Genomic DNA, 22,273 nt, shown 5'->3' with positions numbered 1-22,273 from the left:
TCATGGATTATGCAATCTGTCTATTAGGTTCCACCTTTAGCTCATGGAGCTTCATTTATGTCCAAGTCTTTGACAAAAGTTGAGGGGATTGTTTTTACCTTTTTCAGCCTCGACTTTGCCCACATAGTTCCTACTTTCTATTATGTTATTGCATTTGTAAAAAAAAAATTAGGGTTAAATTATAATTATTTTTATTGAACAATTTTTATAAAAATACAACAAACAGTATTTTGAAACAAAATTATAGACAAATGCAATATGTTGTAAAGTAAGGGGGGGGGGACAATATTGGGGGAATGGGGGAATTCCATCCATATGTAATAAAGAAAAAAATGTCAATGGACACTCTAGAATGAAGCAACATTCACAGAGTATACAATAATAAAGGTAGAACAGTTACCACAAGATTATAAATATAGGGTGTGCGAAATTAATTATATACAATATTTTTTCTTCATAGCCTTCTCCCAAGTGTCCCAACGATACCTTAATAGTAGTAGTCTGATGGAAAGGCTGCCACAATATCAGTTTATACCTCTTCTAATGCAGTCAATAGGAGTATTTCATGAAGATTATATCTTAATGAAATACTCAAAACTGACAGAGCCACTGTGAGGCAATAATGATGCGTTATAGAAAAGACATACGGTACATTACGATATTTCTCTCCTTCAGGAAAAATATTTGACAGATCTTTCTCCAATGACATATGCTACCAGGAATATCTGTTAAATGCACTGAGCTATATTTTATTTCATTTAATAAATCTAAAGAAAAATGACATGGTGGGCCTATTTTTGTATGCTTCGCATGTGTAACACTGGCACTTTAGTAAAATCAGATAGGGTTATTATATCTGGGTTACCAGATGGATTGTGTATGGAAAGGAATAAATAAATATGGTACTTGGGGTATGGATTTCAGTTTTTCAGTTATGTAGAGTTCTATTAATATTAGCAGTTCTAGAATAAGTGCTGGTAATTCTACAGTCTACACAGGGGAGGGCTGGCAGCCTTAGGTCTGGGGGGCAAATCCAGTCAAGTGGCCCATTGCACAAGGAGTGTAAACCATTTTTACCATGTGATTGAAATGGGGGGCAGTCATACTGGCACACACACACAGTCAGACATAATAGCACACACATAGACAGACATACTTTCACACACATGCACAGACATACTGACACAGACAGACATCCTTGCACACACACAGACAGACATACTGGCACACACACACACACACACACACACAGACATATTGGCGCACACACACAGACATATTGACACTCACACACACACACAGGCATATTGAGACACACCTACTGACACACACACAGACATACTGACACACACAGACATACTCGTACACACACATACACCCAAACATTACACTTTTAGAGCCAATAAACAGGGGCTGAGTAAGGGGACTGGGCAGTAGTAGGGGGCTAGGGGCTGTAGTGCAGGATATGAGCTGTAATTGGGTGGTTTGGGCAGTGGGGTGTTCATTTAATTTTATATTGCTGGAGAGCTCCCCACCATTTTCTCCCCACCAGTTACTTGTCACCCAGCTCTATGTCATGCAAGTAAACAAAAAATGTGGACTTTGATGAAGGAGATCCAGCAGGTCGAACCCAATATCTGTAGTGGGTTGTTTGGTTCATTTCTATCCTAAATAATGCTTTGGCTATTTTTAAAACCTGAAAACTTCTAATGTTGTGTTATCTTGTTATATTCTAAGTTTTGGAACACTGTGGGAGAAATATTTCAGAGCCGGTTTGTAAACAATGAATTTAAAATCTATGACTTTTTTTTTTTTTTTTTTAACTGAAGCTTATTTTTTGTTCAGTCAGTCAATATTTAGAATTTAAAATCAGGAAGGTGTGGATAGGGCTTCATAAACAGAGTGATTTAACTTCTAAATGACAGAGAATTGAGCAGTGAGACCGCATGGGGCGTGATCTATACACCAAAACTGCTTCATTAAGCTGAAGTTGTTTTGGGGAGTATAGTGTCCCTTTAACGTAAAGTCATGTTTTAACATTAACTGTACTTATTATACCTATACAACTACGCAAGTATCTTGCTTACGTTATTTGGCATAGGGAAATAGATTAGACAATGGCATTTAATGTACAAAGAAATTATTATGGATGTTGCTTAATTCTTATTACCGAATAAATTGACACTTGTAAGTTCAGTGTTGTGATACCGTTACATAAGGATTTGTCTTGAAACCTTTCTGATTGCCTTTAAAGTTGCACTGCCATCCCAAAATTTACATTGTAAGAGTAACAAATACTTGTTCTTAAATTATTTCTTGCATTCCTAACACAATTATTCTGATATCATGTTGATCTTGCTAATGCAATAACAACCTTTTAAAAACAAACACCTGTGAGCTTAACTTCTGTGGCTGGTAACATATTTGAAAGGTTATTAAGTGATAATATTCAAGAATTCCTTGAGAAGAACATGGTTATCAGCAAAAATCAGCACGGTTTTATGAAGCACAGGTCATGTCAAACTATCTTGATTGCATTCTACAAAGAATTAGAAGTATAGATCAGGGTGTTGCAGTGGATGTGATCTATTTGGATTTTGCCAAGGCATTTGATACAGTTCCACACAGAATATTAGTGTTCAAACTCAAGGAAATCGGACTAGATGAAAATGCTTGTTCTTGGGTAGAACATTGGCTTAAAAAGAGTACAAAGAGTTGTCGTTAATGGTAAATTTTCAAGCTGGACAGAGGTGGCAAGTGGTGTCCCTCAGGGGTCTGTTCTGGGACCCCTTCTATTTAACATGTTTATAAATGATCTTGAAGACAGCATTAAAAGTCATGTTTCAGTGTTTGCAGATGACACACAACTTTGTAAAATAATACAATGTGGGCAAGATATTACTTTGCTGCAGATGGATTTAGATAGACTGGAGGACTGGGCACTCAAATGGCAGATGAAATTTAATGTTGAAAAATGCAAAGTTATGCACTTCGGCGTAAGGAATACACAAGCAACGTATACCCTTAATGGAAGCGAATTAGGGATAACAACACATGAAAAGGACTTGGGAATTGTTATAGACAACAAACTATGCAACAATGTGCAATGTCAATTAGCAGTGGCCAAGGCCAGTAAGGTATTGTCATGCATGAGGCTTTTCTGCAGCCTTTGCAAGCCCCACATTACTTCCCCAGCCCAGATTTTCTGTGCCTGTCCATTCACAGACTTCCCAATGCAGTTCAATGAGAAGTCTTTGCAAGGCAGGTGGTCTGGGCAATTGTTGCCTCTAGAGTTTAGCTCAACTGTGCTAAGCAAACCAGGAAGTAAAAGGACCTGTTGTCTGATTGAAAGCCAGTGGGTGTAACCAGTACTATTTATAAGAGTGTACATTTCTGTTAAGATCTGCACTTTTTGTAAAATAAAAAAATAGGACACACTCTTAACACATAGCATTTCAGGAAGCTAAAGTGCTTTAGGGGTCCAGAGTAAAACCTTAAAATAAAAACTGGACTAAAGTGGTTCTGATATACGTACTCAAACTCAGAAGGATACAAAACCTAATGCATAGTCTAAGAACTCGGATTCAGAAATCTTTTATCTGTCACCTGGTCAGCCTTTAGATGGTAAGCTCAGGATCTATGTAGCGAAGTACTATTTATAAAATAGCTACCTTTGTATTTGTCTGTGTACATTGTAGTGTCTTTTTTTTTTCCCCCCCAATTGTACAGCACTGCGGAATGTTTAGGAGATTTATAAATGCCGGTAATAATAATAACCAAGGTTTAAAGAACACACATGGTTAGACAGAGCAGGAGACGCAATAGACATGGCTGGGCTGAACAGGAGCAAAACTGAACAGTGACGGAAAACACAGATATTAAAAAAAATGACCAAATAGAATATGCTATGCACCACTTCCAGCCATGGAATGTCTGTTGGTGTCACAGAGACCAATATCAACAAAATCCAGTAATCTCACATGTGTAAGAGTGCATTAATGAGCCTCACAGCAGTAAAACTCACCATCCATGTGTGTTTGAATGAGCTTCTCAACGATAAAATCCTGCATTCGATGTGCATTATTTCTAAAAATTACACAGCCCTATATTTATACATTTCACAGTATCGAGGTGTATATAATAATCTTCAGGTGTATAAGTCACCGTTCTACTTGGTTAATTTGTCCATCAGTCAAATCCAGCATATTCTAAGAAACATAGCTGTTAAACAGACACATGCAGGAGGTTTGCGGCAATAAGGTTAAAAGAATTCTTGTTCATGAGCAACACACATAGCAGTGGCGTATGCAACTGCTCAATGCTTTAGGCAACAGCTGAATTTGTCAAAATGCTGTGGCATTTCTTGTAAACATGTATCCATGAACTTTCATGATGCCCACTCACATCATCCATGATTTTGTAAACTATATGCATTTATACATTTCTATGTTCATGTGGAATAGTCTATATATAGAGGGATCTAGCTATTTAAAAGCATTATGTGTGACACAATGTTGGCAATTTTATGACAGGTGCATTTTAGGGAAACAGAAATGTCTGTTGAGACCTGTTACCTGTGGTACATAGAAATGTTTGTTTCTAATCAGATTATAGAATAATCAATCAGCAGTCACGCTTTGTAAACATACGAGATGTTTTCACCAGTGTATCCAGTAAATCTAACACATTGAGGGGAATTTCATTTAACAGGTAAATTAAAAAAAAAAATTCATACTGACTTTTAATTGATTTTCTTCAGATCTAAAATAGAGTAACTTTGAGTCATGCAAGCAATTAAAAATGATTTCCTATTTTTGTGGTTGGTTGTTTATTCTTATGCAGTTAAAATAAAGGTAGCACATGCTTTCTATGACAGAACACATTCCAAAGTTTCTAATAGTTATACAGTATCAGTTTCATCAAGTTTGAAGTTTTCTTTTGTAAAAAACACAGAATTGACATGGATGTAGCACAGACTTGATGACTGGTTTACATGTATGTAGCACGTTGGAAGCACCTTACACACTTTGCAAGGAATATATTTTGGTCCCCAAGATTATGTGGTTACCTACAAAGCAGAATTAACCAAAAAGTGACCGTAGGCAGCTGCCTATGGACTAGGAGTTAGACAGGGTCCTCCAGACCATGAATTGTCTTGGCCACGTCCACCGTTTCATGTGTAGAATGGCAGGCGAGGCAACTGGTAACTTGCCTAGGCCCCTATCGGATCTTACTACTGGTTATCTGTCCATGAGTTTTGCTTCAAAATTGGGTGAATTGTTCATTGTGAGACATAGTTGCTGGAGCACGATAACTGGGCACAATGGGATTCTCTGGCACATGAAGTGAAAAGCAAGGTTGTATAGTGTATGGCTGTGAGAATGAACATGTGACTGATTTGTAATCTGGAGCACACATGCAGAGTACAATTGTGTAATAAAATAATATTTTCACATTTTCATTCTGCGTTGCTGTAGGAGATTGCATTGTGTTTTACTCAACATTTCACGTTTTTTTTTTTTTCCATTGAGAAATGTCATTTCAGGGCATCTGGGGTTTTTGTGAGCAATTTGCAAATTTGAAAGAAAATATAGTTAGATTCTTAACAGGCATTTCTAAACAAAGAAACAACATTAATCTCTAAATACAAATTCACTTGCAAAAAACATGCATTCATACTTTGTGTGCTCCATGCACAATTCGTAATTTTTCTGTCATATGGTGGCAGTCACATATGGGTTTTGCTCCTCCCTGTGGACAAGACTTTTAACAAGCTTAATTAAAAAAGGATCCTCCCCCTTTGGGTATAAAGGCTCAGACCGCAAAACCTACCCCACAGTCTTCTTTCTTGTCCCGATAGGGATGGACAGGACTTCGTCGTTGGTGAGACACACAGGTTGCTGTCTGGGGGATCCGGTCCGAGAGCTGCCCGGGTGGTAAGCTGAGTGGCCCATGCTCCGTTTTCTTAATCGTTACGGAGCATACTGAGGTCTGTAATTTATGCCGAGAAAGTTTCCGGCAAATACTTCCGGGAGGCGGAGCTTGCTCTGAGCAAGCGCACAGCGGTGGAACGCACGCCCGGGTGGTGTTTGCGTTCCACCTGAGCTTCCGGGTGCGCAAAGACGCATGCGCAAACGGAAGCTTAAAGAGATATTGCAAAAAAAAAAAAAAAAAAAAAAACAACGCGAAAATTTGATTTAAAAGCTGTGCTAGTACCCACTGACAGCATGGTGCAGATCAGAAGAGGTACGCCGTGTCACCTGCCCCCCCACACGGCTCAGAGGTATTTTGAGGTGAGATTTACAGAAAATAGATCTTTACTTTGAAATACTTTCTGAAGGAGAAACATGGGAACAGACCACAAAGGATCCTTGGGTTCTAAGGATTATCCGAAAGGGACACAAGATTGTTTTTCTGGAAAAGCCAAGATCAAGGTTTCTACTTTCATCCTACCAGTCCAGAAAGAAATCTCGAGCTCTAGATTGTCAGACCAGGCTGCTTCTTCACAAAAGTGTAATAGAAAGAGTGCCACAGAAACAGGAATTTCGAGGAGTCTATTCAAGACTGTTTCTCGTTCCAAAACCGGACCACTCATTTCGGCCCATTCTGGATCTGAAGAGGATAAATCAGTTTATCCCTTATCACAGATTCCGTATGGAATCAATCGCATCAGTTTTTCCCCTATTGCAAAACGGAGACGTTATGGTAAAAATCGACTTAAAGGATGCCTATCTTCATGTTCCGATAGCCCCTACTTCAAGGAAATATCTAAGATTTGCAATAAGAAGAAGAAGTCACACCGTGCATTTCCAGTTCAGGGCTCTACCTTTTGGTCTTTCCTCCGCTCCAAGGATCTTTACCAAAATCCTGTCTCCTCTAACTGCTCGTTTAAGGGAAAAGGGTGTTTCAATTGTCCCATATTTAGACGACTGGCTACTGGTGGCACATACCGAAGATCAACTGCACAAGGATCTGCAGATCACTATAAAGTTTCTTCAGGACCATGGTTGGATTTTGAATCTAAAAAAATCAGTTTGCATTCCAACAAGAGTAATAGAGTTTCTCGGGTTCAAGATCGATTCAACCACCATGTCAATTTTTCTGCCCAGACGGAAGAGAATAAAGATCCGAAGATCGATTTCCAACCTCCAGAGAATGAAAAGTTGTTCATTCAGAGAGGCCATGAGTGTGTTAGGGCTTCTTACGGCCACTTTTCCCGCAGTCAAATGGGCAAGATCAAAGGTCAGACCTTTACAGTGGAACATCCTGACGTCTTGGTCAAAGAAGGAGGAAGATCTAGACGAAAGATTCCTACTGTCCCCTCAGGTGAAAGAACAGCTAGATTGGTGGATAACCTCAGAGTGCCTGTTAAAAGGCTTGTCCTTTCTACCAAAGGTCTGGCTGATAGTCACCACAGACGCTTCAAACTCAGGTTGGGGAGCCCACTTGGGTTCCACCATGTTCCAAGGAAAATGGTCTTCCAAAGAAGCAGAGGAATCCACAAATTTCAAAGAATTGTTGGCGGTTCTGTATGCTCTTCATCACCTCAGACCTTGGTTACTTCAAAGAGCGGTCAAGATACAGTCAGACAATCGTACGGTAGTCTCTTATATCAATCGACAGGGAGGAACCAGAGCGAGAAGGCTTTACAGTCTTTGTACAGCCGTTATAGAATGGGCACAGAGAAATCTGGAAGACATTACGGCGGTCTACATAAGAGGCAGCGACAATGTTATAGCCGACGATTTGAGCAGGGGAAAGTGGGACGAAAAGGAATGGTCGCTAAACCCGGACGTATTCAGAATCCTAACTGGGAAATTCGACGTACCAGAAGTAGATTTGATGGCAAGAAGATCAAACAAGAAAGTTTACCACTTCACCTCCCTATTCAGAACGGATCAACAAAGTTGGATAGACGCTCTATCAATAAGGTGGGATTTTCAGCTGGCTTACATCTTCCCACCTCTGCCCCTGATCCCAAAGGTTCTCCTCAAGATACGAACAGACAGGGCAAGGATATTGGCAATAATCCCTTATTGGCCAAACAGAGTCTGGTTTGCCGCCCTAAAAGAGATGACCATCAGCTATTGGGAACTTCCCATGTCAGCTCATCTCATTGTGAACAGGAACCTACCCTTGAAAGTTCTAGAGATGTTCAGATTGACGGCTTGGCTACTGCAAGGCTGATCCTTCGAAGCAAGGGATTACAGGATGAGAGAATAGCTGTCTTACTCCGCGCCACTAGAGTATCGACTTCTAGGATATACTGTAGAATTTGGTCCAAGTTCCTGCACTGGTGTAGGGATCACCGGTTCCCGATCTTACAACCATCAATTGATAACATTCTTCAGTTTTTGCAAGAAGGCTTTGACGCTGGCCTGGGAGTCTCTACTCTCAAGGTCCAAATATCAGCTTTGAATTTTTTTCTTCTAAAGGATCTGGCAGCAAATGTTTTTATCAGAAGGTTTTTTAGGTCTATCAGCCTCAGGAGGCCTCCTAAACGATCAGTGTTTCCATCATGGGACTTAGCCCTAGTCCTTCAAGCCCTTAGTGCTACCCCGTTTGAACCTTTGGAGGAAGTTCCTTTAAAAATTTTATCTCTTAAGGTTTTGTTTCTGGTGGCCATCACCTCAGCCAAAAGAGTGGGAGAACTTCACGCCCTATCCTCTTCAGACGAATTCACTATTTTCCATGAGGACAAGGTGGTTCTTTACCCGAGACCTTCTTTTCTGCCTAAGGTTTTATCTTCAAAGAATGTGAATCGACCTATTATTTTACCTTCCTTTTTTACTGCGCCCTCATCCCTTCAAGAACACAGATGGCAAAAATTGGACGTAAGAAGAGCGTTACGTATATATTTAAACAGAACAAAGGAATTCAGAGTGTCGGATCACCTGTTTGTTAATTTTCAGGGTCACTTAAAGGGTAAGGTATCTTCCCGTGGTACTTTATCTCGTTGGCTTATTCAGGCTATCGATTTGGCATATTCTTCCTCAGGTCTTCAGTCGCCTGCTGCTATCAAGGCCCATTCTACTCGAGCTATGGCTACCTCATGGGCAGAAAGGGCACTTGCATCTCCAGAAATCATTTGCAAGGCAGCATGCTGGTCATCTTACAACACCTTTATCAAGCACTACCGGCTAGACATTTTCTCTGCCTCTGAAGCTGCCTTTGGGCGTAAGGTGTTACAAGCCGTCGTGGCTTAGGTCCCGCCCAGAGGGATTCTTGCTATATCCCATATGTGACTGCCACCATATGACAGAAAAAACAGAAATTTTTACTTACCGTAAATTCTTTTTTTCTTAATATGGTGGCAGTATTATAACCCTCCCTCTTTATTAAAGTAATTTTGCATTGGATATTGGATTTGTCTGGTTTTCTTTACTTGTCACGTACTGGGGTAGGTTTTGCGGTCTGAGCCTTTATACCCAAAGGGGGAGGATCCTTTTTTAATTAAGCTTGTTAAAAGTCTTGTCCACAGGGAGGAGCAAAACCCATATGTGACTGCCACCATATTAAGAAAAAAAGAATTTACGGTAAGTAAAAATTTCTGTTTTTTGCTACAAACTCTTAATTAAGCTGCACTTTTCTGCTGATACTGTAGTCGGATGAAGGTGCACAATTCTAATTTACAATTCAGTGGAATTACACCTATCTCAAACAGAACATTTTCTGTCTCTTTACGGAATGTTCCAATTCCAGTATGATGATGATTTTCTTGCAAATATTGGGCTGCCAGGAAATTGACACAATATAAATTGTTGCTCACAATTTGACAGAGAATAAAAAAAAGTATGTAATTTGTGTGTATAAAATATATTTTAACATAGATGAGGGCGTCCACCAAGGACCCACACTGATTACACCCTAGCTAGACCATGTCAGTTCGGGACAAACAACCGAGATATTAGCTATCAAAACCCTTCATTCGCGTTACACAGGAAAGCTGTGTGTTATTTACATTATGAGACAATACTTACCCAATATGTAAGCCACAACTAGCCTTACAACAACACTAGACACTAAACAAAAATTACAAAGTTTGATTGTTCGACTTTACTATAAAAATAAGTGCAATGTCTATTCTGATTTACTGTTTCAATGCTATGTGTTACAACTACTATTTTGTTACCTCGCAATCTATCAATAAAATGGCATGTACATCCTTCAATGCACTGCAAAAATAAAGAATTTAAAAATATATATGTATTTTAACATGTGATATGAATGAATGGTAACAAAAAACATAAATAGATAGAAATTGTAATGTATCTCTGTGTCTTACATTCGTAGGTTGTAATTGTCAGCGGACACCTGGACAGCTGGGATGTTGGACAAGGAGCAATGGATGATGGAGGTGGAGCCTTTATATCATGGGAAGCACTGTCTCTCATTAAAGATCTTGGTAAGTCAGTCATACTTTAAAAGTATTTATTTTAACCAGTCTATACACATCAACCCATCTCTATTAACTTTCAAAGACCCCAAGAGTTAACTTTAACCTTGCATCTATCCCATGGCCCGCTGCTCTGTCCAAGACTCGTCCCTCCTCTTTGGCTAATATCATCAAGATCAATGATCATCAAGATCAATTGTTTGGAGGCTAGTGTGCATGATCTGAGACCATCTTATAAAAATATCGGAGTTTTACTCCCCTATTCCGTGGAAGTACCACTATTTCATGGAAGTATCATACTGTCAAAAAATATATTAAAAATAGCATTTAACTCCTCTTTCTGCTAGCATATTCCAGGTCTCACAGTGGCCACTGCTCCTCCTTTTGCTCTTGGGCCAGTCAACTGCTTCTTTATAAACTGTGGATGGGTTGCATTTACCGTGCAGTGCCAATAGGCTTCTACTCATAGAAAGGCATTTCCTGTAATAAGCCTCATTTGAGTATTGCTGGTTAAGCTTTTCAAATTAATTTAAATATTTGAATAAACGTTTAATATTTTCAAAATATTAAAGAATGAAAAATATTTCCTAATGTAAAAAAAGAATCAATATATAAAAAAAAATATTAAAAATTTCAAATATTTTTCATTATTATTATTTTATTATTATTTTATTATTTATATAGCGCCAACAAATTCCGTAGCACTGTACAATGGGTGGACTAACAGACACATAATTGAGATCAGACCACTGGACGTACAGGAACAGAGGCGGTTGAGGGCCCTGCTCAATGAGCTTACATGCTAGAGGGAGTGGGGTATAGTGACACAAACGGGTTAAAGTAGGGGAATTAAATAGTTTGTTAGATAAGGGTTTATTGAGTGCTTGGTAGGTCATTTTTGACAGTTGCAGGAAAGGAGTCATGGGGTGGGGGATGAGAAGCTTGCTGACAGTTTAATTGATACGCTTTAACGAAGAAGTGAGTTTTCAAAGATTTTTTGAAGGAGTGGAGGCTGGGTGAAAGTCTGATTGAGGAGGGAAGTGAGTTCCACAGAATAGGTGCAGCCCTAGAGAAGTCTTGAAGGCGAGCGTCAGAGGTGGGGATCCGGGCAGAGGATAGGCGTAGGTCTTGGGATGAGCGCAGGGGTCTCGATGGGACATACTTGTGTATGAGGGAGGATAGGTATGTTGGAGCAGCATTATGTAGGGATTTGTAAGCAAGTGCCAGAATTTTGAATTGGGCCCTATATCTAACTGGAAGCCAATGCAGGGACTGACAGAGCGTGGAGGCGTGGGAGGTGCGACCGGACAGGAAAATAAGCCTCGCAGCCGCGTTCATTACAGATTGCAGCGGTGCAAGCTGGGAACATGTAAGACCGGTCAGAAGGGGATTGCAGTAGTCGAGGCGAGAGAGAACAACAGCATGAACAAATATCTTAGCCGCGTCCGGAGTTAGATATTGGCGGATGCGCGCTATGTTCTTGAGTTTGAAGCGACAGGATTTGACTATCGATTGGACATGGGGAGTAAAAGAGAGGTCAGAATCGAAAAGAACCCCTAGGCAGCGAGCCTGCGAGGTAGAGGTGATAGTAGCGCCGTTGACTTGGATGGAGACAACAGGAGTAGCAGCACTTGAGGGAGGAAAAACTAGAAGTTCTGTTTTGGACAGGTTGAGTTTAAGGAAGTGAGAAGCCATCCAGTTGGAAATAGCAGAGAGGCAGTCAGAAACACGAGTCAAGGTGGGCGGAGAGAGATCAGGGGAGGACAGGTAGATTTGCGTGTCATCTGCATATAAATGATATTGGAAACCAAAGGAGCTGATGAGTTTACCAAGGGAGGCAGTATAGATAGAGAACAATAGGGGGCCGAGGACAGATCCTTGGGGGACGCCGACAGAGAGGGGTTGGTGAGAAGAGGCAGAACCAGAGAAAGAAACACTGAAAGAGCGCTGGGAGAGGTAGGAGGAGCACCAGGAGAGAGCAGTATCCCGTAGACCAAAGTTACGAAGAATGTGAAGAAGCTGTTGATGATCAACAGTGTCAAATGCGGCAGAAAGATCAAGGAGGATTAGGATAGAGTATTGGCCGTGAGATTTAGCAGCAATTAAGTCGTTGGATACTTTGGTCACAGCAGTTTCGACAGAGTGACCAGCGCGGAATCCAGACTGAAGGGGGTCAAGCAGAGAGTTGGATTCGAGAAAGTCTGTCAATCTGGCGTACACAACTCTCTCGAGGATCTTGGAGGCAAATGGGAGTAGCGAGATAGGGCGGTAGTTGGATGGGGAGTTGGGATCAAGGTTGGGCTTTTTCAGAATCGGGGTTACGATTGCATGTTTGAAGGGTGAGGGAAATGTGCCAGAGGAAAGGGAGAGATTGAAAATGCTAGCGAGAGGAAGAGCAAGAGAGGGAGACAAAGTGCGGATGAGATGCGAGGGAATAGGATCGAGAGAGCAGGTGGTGGGGCGGGAGGACAAGAGCAGTGCAGAGACCTCTTGTGCTGTAGCAGGTGCAAATGTGGATAGGATGGCAGGGGGAGTGGGGTTGGGTGATATAATGATAGGGGAAGGAGAGAGATTAGAGATCTCTTTCCTAAAATAAATCATTTGAAAAATGTATTCAAAAATGTTAAATCGAGGCCATAATGTCAGGTTTATGCTGATTGTGAACAGCAAATTTAGGCATTCAAGGCGGAAGTGCTCCTAGTTGCTGTCTGACCGTTACTACAGGCAGTCTAACCGAGAAATGTAAACATTGATGTTTTCCTGAAATGGAAATGCTTTTCATTGTTAGATGGCAAGGACAACATCTAGGAACTAAGACCACTGCATTAAGCTGAATTGATTTCGAGGCTTAGCATGTCCCTTTTAAGAAGCATTGAAAGAGAGGTTGAATATTAAGAACACCAAAAAAACTATTTGAGAGAGAATTTTGGACGGATATCTGAAACATCAGGAATGTCCGATATAGGCAACAATTTAAGCTTATTTTTATTATTGAAATGTAGCAAAGAAGGATTGGGCAATCCAACCTAGCACTGATTGGAAGTATTACAATTGAATTATAGAATATACTTTTCTAAAAGGACAATGAAAGCAGGAGAGAAAGGCATTAAGGATGTTTTTAAATTGAAGACGTCCTGTTTTTCTTTTGACTCTACATGTGTATGAGGGTACAACCTACTGTTTTGCTCTTATAGCGCTCTCCGGGGAAGCGTTAGGAATGGCAATGTTATTTAAGTCACAGCTGGCTTGTCATACATAATTCTAAAAATTACACTAGTAGAATACCATTTCTAAATTTTAGGTAAAAAAAAAAACAAAAAAAACGGAAACCATGCATTTAAACTAGGAATATGCAGCTTTACGTTTTTGCAAACATCCAAAACAAATATTAGTGTTTCTATACATTCCAATAGGAGATAGCTATGTGTTATATACAGTATGTTATTGTTAGCACAGTGCATCCCTGTTGCTAAGCATAGTGATGTCTGCCCTTGTAAAATAGATTTCCCCCAATGTATAGCGAACCTTTTCTTTAAAATTTCTAATATAAATGATAAGGTTAGTTAGGAGTGGATTAGAATAAAGTTGTTGGTTTTTTGTTTTGCTATGCTATGTTTTGTTTTTACATTAATCCAATCACCCGGATACATTTTTTTTTTTGTTCCAGTCCTAAAACCAGAACTAGGCAAAATCTCTTTAAGGCTGAATATGTACAGTGTAAACTGTACATATGTAGGGATGGTTTCAAACATGGCTTCTATTATTATGAAAATAATAACATATTATTAATATCATAACATTGCCACCACTTCAAATGTATTGCTATGTATATTTATATTACCATACAAGCAAAACCCCTTATTAAATCCTAAAAATTATAGTAATGAACTTTAGAATTTTAGGGTTTGTGTGACTTTCTATGTACCAGATGTGAATATAAATCCTCAAAGGTCATGCAAGTGGAATATTTTCCAACATCAAAGATGAGTAAATAATTCCAGAAATACCTTTGTTAGTTGGAGGAGGAATGATAATAGAAGCATATGTTATTTGAAAAATTCCAATCTTATGAAATAAATGCATGTTTTTATTGTTGTTCATTCCGTGCTTTGACCTCAATTGCTGCTCAGAAAGAATATTTTCAGAGACTATTTACGGTAATTCATTGCACATTTGTTTGCAGCTTACACAAAAATATGGCTATTGTTTATTGTTTTCTCATCCATCATGTGGTCCTCTTCAAACCTCTGGAGGGAGGACTTACTCATAAACTGACTTTATAGACTATTAAGAGAAATTCAGAGGAAAATGTTGCAAATGCGAAATGTTCCCTTAAGTAGTTGCAAGTTGTCCTCTTTGTATGTTGTTTATTATTTCAATGAACAATTCAGTTATGAAAAGAGATTTCATATGCATCCCATAATATCAAAATAGAAAGACTATCATGTATGGCACTATTCTAGAATGCAGCATCTAACTAGTGAAAAAAAAAAAAAAAAGAAAAATTATGTGTCGTACCCTGAAGAGTACTCTTTTGTTTTACTAACTTAAAGGAACACTATAGGGTCAGGAACACAAACCTGTATTCCTGACCGTACAATGTTAAAAACACCATATAGCCTCCCTTGCCCACTTAAATATTGCAACCTTTTTACCTTTATTGCAGTCTGCTGCTGGCAGACAATGTAATAGAGCAGCAGGAAATGCTAGCCGAATGCTTGGTTCTATAGGGAGAGGTATTAGCAGTAGAAAGAGGGAAGTGCTCATGCCATTGTACAGAACACTGGTGAGACCTCACTTGGAGTATTGTACGCAGTACTGGAGACCGTATCTTCAGAAGGATATTGATACTTTAGAGAGAGTTCAGAGAAGGGCTACTAAACTGGTTCATGGATTGCAGGATAAAACTTACCAGGAAAGGTTAAAGGATCTTAACATGTATAGCTTGGAGGAAAGACGAGACAGGGGGATATGATAGAAACATTTAAATACATAAAGGGAATCAACACAGTAAAGGAGGAGACTATATTTAAAAGAAGAAAAACTACCACAACAAGAGGACATAGTCTTAAATTAGAGGGACAAAGGTTTAAAAATAATATCAGGAAGTATTACTTTACTGAGAGGGTAGTGGATGCATGGAATCGCCTTCCAGCTGAAGTGGTAGAGGTTAACACAGTAAAGGAGTTTAAGCATGCGTGGGATAGGCATAAGGCTATCCTAATTATAAGATAAGGCCAGAGACTAATGAAAGTATTTAGAAAATTGGGCAGACTAGATGGGCCGAATGGTTCTTATCTGCCGTCACATTCTGTGTTTCTATGTTTCTATGTAAAACAGCCATAGCCAAACAGCATCTCCTCACAGAGATACATTGAATCAATTCATCTCTATGAGGAAAGTTCATTGTCTCCATTGAGAGGGTGGAGACAATGTATGGTAGTCCTGCACAGTGTGCAGCACTGCTGCAGGAATCACCTCTAGTATCCATCTGTGGAGTGACATGTGTTATCCCTAGGCTGTAATGTAAACATTGCATTTTCTCTAAAAAGACTAAGTGTTTAGTGCAAAAAGCCTGAAGGGAATGATTCTACTTACTAGAACAAATAGAATAAGCGTAGTTGTTCTGGTGACTAAAGTGTTCCTTTAACTTTGACCAAGATTGACCAAGATTAGACACTTCTGAGTTTATTTCTCTAAAAGGCTCAGCTTGAATATTGCTTTCTATGATTCAAATGTCTACCCACTTAGGTGAATTAAGTACCCCTGATCGAGAGCCAAATCATTTTTAAAATTAACTCTCAGATGAAGGACTTTTTGTTACATATACTATTTTATCCTTTCACAGATAAGTCATTTCTTTCTAAATTATTCATCTAAAAATGTTGCTTTTCTACAGTGACATTATCTTTTTTGTTATATTACGGCAGTGTCTTTAATCCTCCCTCAAGGTATCCTCGTCTATTACAGAGGTGAAAGAAAAAGTATGTCAATCCAACGTATTCCTTCTAGATACCATTTTATCTAGTCTTTTAAAACCTGCCATTCCAACGCAAGTCAGCTTTTACCGCTCACAGCAGAACTTTCATTTCTGTATATCTTTCTAATTTTTTTTTATCTCACCTTTGCCTTCGCCTTCAAAGAAGGGAAGATTGCACATCTTTAATACTTACACTTCAACAAAAGACTTGGATGCAGTGATAAAATAAGACACAGTTTTTTTTTAGTTTTTTTGTCTTTTTAACAAGAACTAAATCGTATTATATTTTAATGCATCAGAAAATTGCATTATTTTTTCTTTCTGATATGTTGTTCTCTGTCTTTTAAGCTATTTCTGCTTTCAACAGTTTTGCTGTATGTTTTGCTAACTTAGATAAAGTGTAAATATTATATATATTTTTGTAATTTAAAATGTATATTTTTGTAATTTTAAATGTACAATTTATAGGATGATACAGAGGTAAATTCTAATCTATTCTTTGGTAATTATCAATATATTTAACAGCTTCCAGTGAACCATTAATAATGTCAAAGTGACATCAGCCTCAGAGTTCTGATTTTTGACCAGACTTATTCCATTATCAGTTTATTAGACTAAGTGAACCATCGGACACTTGGCTAATTCAACATTGAAAAGGACTAAGCCACTCAAAACAGCTTCTCACAATTAACTAATACCCGGAATATCCTGAAAAGGGATGACTGTTGTAAAAAGATATTATTCAGGAAAATGTTAAAGGGACACTATACTCACCAGAACAAATACAAAGCTGTAGTTGTTCTGGTGACTATAATCATTCCCTTCAGTCTTTTTGCTGTAAACAATGTATTTTCAGAGAAAACGCAGTGTTTACATTACAGCCTAGAGATAACTCCACTGGCCACTCCTTAGATGGCTACTAGAGGTGCTTCCTGCAGCGGTGCTGCACACTGTGCAGTACTGTTATTCAGTGTCTCTACCCTCTGCATGCAGACACTGAACTTTCCTCATAGAGGTGCATTGATTCAATGCATCTCTTTGAGGAGATGCTGATTGACTTGGGCTGTGTTTGACCTGTGCTGGCTCTGCCCATGATCTGCCTCCTTGACAGTTTTAGCCAATCATATTGGAAAGCATTGTGAATGGCTCACAGAAACACTTCTGATGTCATCCAAGCAGGCAGATTAGGCACAGAAAGCAGCACCAGCAGACTTGAATACAATTAAGATTATGCTATATTTAGGGTGGCAAGAGGGTCAGGGGGGGGGCTAGATGGTGGTTTTAACACTACAGGGTAAGGAATACATGTTTGTGTTCCTGACCCTATAGTGTTTCCTTGTTTTCCTAAAACTTTTTGGGGGATTTCTTAATGGCCCAGGAAACAAGGGGACACTGCAGGAAATGAGGTTCTATGATTGTAGTTCAAGCATGTCAAACACAAAGGCTCACACAGGCCAAATAAACAATGTTTAAGTTTATGTGAGCCGCAACAAAACAAAAACTTAATTTTTCATAGAAACATAGGTTGATTTAGAAAAGTACAGTATAAAAAATTGCCTAACTGACATTGGACGTTCTTACGCTCCTAGGGCTTCACAGTAAACAAAAGAGTGAATTTATTTTAAGGAAACATGCATTTCCATATAACCAATGTTTCTGTCCAATTACCTTGATATATTAAGAAAAGTTTGGTAATGGGACTGAAATTGTGAATGTTTGCTGTTACACAGCTGTAAAAAACAAATGATGTTATCTTGTTGATTTTGAAGTCCTATGAGTATGTTCTTCATTTTGGCTGAGATCATCAAACTTGATGATGTCAGCCAATCCAATGCTTTCCCATAGGAAAGCAATGGGAGGCTATTGGGTATGTGTGACAAAACGCTGCACGGGTAATCAGCATCGCCATGGGGAGTGTTCAGCGCCTCCATGCAGACCCAATCTAATACACTGTCCCTTTACCCCATTCTATTATACACTGCCTACCATCTAATACAATGCTCCCAAATCCAATACACGATCTCCAAATATAATACACTGCCCACCCTCCCTCCACTCTTATACATTGCCCTGTCCCTCCACTGTAAACACTGCCCTCCCTTCTAATACACTGGCCTCCCAATCTAATACACACCCTCACCCCCTTCTATAATACACTTTCCCACCTCCCTCCACTATGATACATGCCTCCCTGCCCCCAATGTAATACACTGTCCCCCTCCCTTCACACTAATTGAATACACTGCCCCCTGGCTCTCCCAATTTAATACCCTGCCTCTATTCCTCCCCCAATTAATACACTCCACCCCCCAATTTAACACAATATATGTATTGTGTTAAATTGGAGGGATGCGGGGGGAGTGTATTAATTGGGGAAGGTCCCCCAAAACCCTCTTACCCTACCTAAGATGAGTCACCCGTCCTCCAGTTCCAGCCCTGCTATTCTCTGTTCAAGCAGACTAGATGCTCCTGTGGCACTGCGAGCAGAAGGGAAGGAGAAGTGGATGGCCTGCTCTGCAGACAGACCGCTCCTCTGCGTGCCCAGGGGCGGACTGACCGGTCGGGCACTTCGGACATGGTCCGAGGGACCGGCCGGGAGGGGGGGCCCGCCATCAGGGGGCACGGCGGCACACTCTGAGGGGGCCGGCCGCCCCTTTAAATGCTGCAGCCGCCTGAGCCTCAGGCGGCTGCAGCTTCTCACCTCCCCTCCCCTGTAGCGTGGCCGAGCTGCTCTCCGGTCCACGGTGCCCGGCCGGAGTGATAGGAAGATGCACACTGAGTGTGCACCTTCCTGTCAGTCCGGCCGGGTACAGGAAACAGAAACTCCTGTTCCGCGCGGAGTTTCTGTTTCCTGTACCCGGACGGACTGAATGGAAGGTGCACACTCAGAAAGGGAGGGAGGGAGGGGGTAAGAAGAGAAAGGGAGGGAGGGGGTAAGAAGAGAAAGGGAGGGAGGGGGTAAGAAGAGAAAGGGAGGGAGGGGGTAAGAAGAGAAAGGGAGGGAGGGGGTAAGAAGAGAAAGGGAGGGAGGGGGTAAGAAGAGAAAGGGAGGGAGGGGGTAAGAAGCGAAAGGGAGGGAGGGGGTAATAAGCGAAAGGGAGGGAGGGGGTAATAAGCGAAAGGGAGGGAGGGGGTAATAAGCGAAAGGGAGGGAGGGGGTAATAAGCGAAAGGGAGGGAGGGGGTAATAAGCGAAAGGGAGGGAGGGGGTAATAAGCGAAAGGGAGGGAGGGGGTAATAAGCGAAAGGGAGGGAGGGGGTAATAAGCGAAAGGGAGGGAGGGGGTAATAAGCGAAAGGGAGGGAGGGGGTAATAAGCGAAAGGGAGGGAGGGGGTAATAAGAGAAAGGGAGGGAGGGGGTAATAAGAGAAAGGGAGGGAGGGGGTAATAAGAGAAAGGGAGGGAGGGGGTAATAAGAGAAAGGGAGGGAGGGGGTAATAAGAGAAAGGGAGGGGAGGGGGTAATAAGAGAAAGGGAGGGGAGGGGGTAATAAGAGGAGGGAGGGGGTAATAAGAGAAAGGGAGGGGAGGGGGTAATAAGAGAAAGGGAGGGGAGGGGGTAATAAGAGGGAGGGGAGGGGGTAATAAGAGAAAGGGGAGGGGGTAATAAGAGAAAGGGAGGGGAGGGGGTAATAAGAGAAAGGGAGGGGAGGGGGTAATAAGAGAAAGGGAGGGGAGGGGGTAATAAGAGAAAGGGAGGGGAGGGGGTAATAAGAGAAAGGGAGGGGAGGGGGTAATAAGAGGAGGGGAGGGGGTAATAAGAGGAGGGGAGGGGGTAATAAGAGGAGGGGAGGGGGTAATAAGAGAAAGGGAGGGGAGGGGGTAAGAAGAGAAAGGGAGGGGAGGGGGTAAGAAGAGAAAGGGAGGGGAGGGGGTAAGAAGAGAACGGGAGGGGAGGGGGTAAGAAGAGAAAGGGAGGGGAGGGGGTAAGAAGAGAAAGGGAGGGGAGGGGGTAAGAAGAGAAAGGGAGGGGAGGGGGTAAGAAGAGAAAGGGAGGGGAGGGGGTAAGAAGAGAAAGGGAGGGGAGGGGGTAAGAAGAGAAAGGGAGGGGAGGGGGTAAGAAGAGAAAGGGAGGGGAGGGGGTAAGAAGAGAAAGGGAGGGGAGGGGGTAAGAAGAGAAAGGGAGGGGAGGGGGTAAGAAGAGAAAGGGAGGGGAGGGGGTAAGAAGAGAAAGGGAGGGGAGGGGGTAAGAAGAGAAAGGGAGGGGAGGGGGTAAGAAGAGAAAGGGAGGGGAGGGGGTAAGAAGAGAAAGGGAGGGGAGGGGGTAAGAAGAGAAAGGGAGGGGAGGGGGTAAGAAGAGAAAGGGAGGGGAGGGGGTAAGAAGAGAAAGGGAGGGGAGGGGGTAAGAAGAGAAAGGGAGGGGAGGGGGTAAGAAGAGGAGGGGAGGGGGTAAGAAGAGAAAGGGAGGGGAGGGGGTAAGAAGAGAAAGGGAGGGGAGGGGGTAAGAAGAGGAGGGGAGGGGGTAAGAAGAGGAGGGGAGGGGGTAAGAAGAGAAAGGGAGGGGAGGGGTAAGAAGAGGAGGGGAGGGGGTAAGAAGAGAAAGGGAGGGGAGGGGGTAAGAAGAGAAAGGGAGGGGAGGGGGTAAGAAGAGAAAGGGAGGGGAGGGGGTAAGAAGAGAAAGGGAGGGGAGGGGGTAAGAAGAGAAAGGGAGGGGAGGGGGTAAGAAGAGAAAGGGAGGGGAGGGGGTAAGAAGAGAAAGGGAGGGGAGGGGGTAAGAAGAGAAAGGGAGGGGAGGGGGTAAGAAGAGAAAGGGAGGGGAGGGGGTAAGAAGAGAAAGGGAGGGGAGGGGGTAAGAAGAGAAAGGGAGGGGAGGGGGTAAGAAGAGAAAGGGAGGGGAGGGGGTAAGAAGAGAAAGGGAGGGGAGGGGGTAAGAAGAGAAAGGGAGGGGAGGGGGTAAGAAGAGAAAGGGAGGGGAGGGGGTAAGAAGAGAAAGGGAGGGGAGGGGGTAAGAAGAGAAAGGGAGGGGAGGGGGTGAGAAGAGAAAGGGAGGGGAGGGGGTGAGAAGAGAAAGGGAGGGGAGGGGGTGAGAAGAGAAAGGGAGGGGAGGGGGTGAGAAGAGAAAGGGAGGGGAGGGGGTGAGAAGAGAAAGGGAGGGGAGGGGGTGAGAAGAGAAAGGGAGGGGAGGGGGTGAGAAGAGAAAGGGAGGGGAGGGGGGGAGAAGAGAAAGGGAGGGGAGGGGGGGAGAAGAGAAAGGGAGGGGAGGGGGGGAGAAGAGAAAGGGAGGGGAGGGGGGGAGAAGAGAAAGGGAGGGGAGGGGGGGAGAAGAGAAAGGGAGGGGAGGGGGGGAGAAGAGAAAGGGAGGGGAGGGGGGGAGAAGAGAAAGGGAGGGGAGGGGGGGAGAAGAGAAAGGGAGGGGAGGGGGGGAGAAGAGAAAGGGAGGGGAGGGGGGGAGAAGAGAAAGGGAGGGGAGGGGGGGAGAAGAGAAAGGGAGGGGAGGGGGGGAGAAGAGAAAGGGAGGGGAGGGGGGGAGAAGAGAAAGGGAGGGGAGGGGGGGAGAAGAGAAAGGGAGGGGAGGGGGGGAGAAGAGAAAGGGAGGGGAGGGGGGGAGAAAGGGAGGGGAGGGGGGGAGAAGAGAAAGGGAGGGAGGGGGGGAGAAGAGAAAGGGAGGGGAGGGGGGGAGAAGAGAAAGGGAGGGGAGGGGGGGAGAAGAGAAAGGGAGGGGAGGGGGGGGAGAAGAGAAAGGGAGGGGAGGGGGGGAGAAGAGAAAGGGAGGGGAGGGGGGGAGAAGAGAAAGGGAGGGAGGGGGGGAGAAGAGAAAGGGAGGGGAGGGGGGGAGAAGAGAAAGGGAGGGGAGGGGGGGAGAAGAGAAAGGGAGGGGAGGGGGGGAGAAGAGAAAGGGAGGGGAGGGGGGGAGAAGAGAAAGGGAGGGGAGGGGGGGAGAAGAGAAAGGGAGGGGAGG

The 22,273-nt window shown here is 42.6% G+C and overlaps 1 protein-coding gene across 2 annotated transcripts in view; it reads left to right on the top strand.

Moving 5' to 3' along the window:
* Positions 1-22,273, top strand: part of CPQ (carboxypeptidase Q) — a 414,103-nt gene that overhangs the window by 267,570 nt on the left and 124,260 nt on the right. For both annotated transcript variants that reach the window (XM_063450306.1, XM_063450307.1), the window contains exon 5: positions 10,294-10,405. In XM_063450306.1, coding sequence (XP_063306376.1) covers positions 10,294-10,405 — 112 coding nt within the window. The remainder of the gene's footprint in view (positions 1-10,293; positions 10,406-22,273) is intronic.

The sequence above is a fragment of the Pelobates fuscus genome, chromosome 4 (genome assembly GCF_036172605.1).
Source record: "Pelobates fuscus isolate aPelFus1 chromosome 4, aPelFus1.pri, whole genome shotgun sequence".
Lineage (NCBI taxonomy): Eukaryota > Metazoa > Chordata > Amphibia > Anura > Pelobatidae > Pelobates > Pelobates fuscus.
This window is presented reverse-complemented; position numbering and strand designations above follow the sequence as displayed.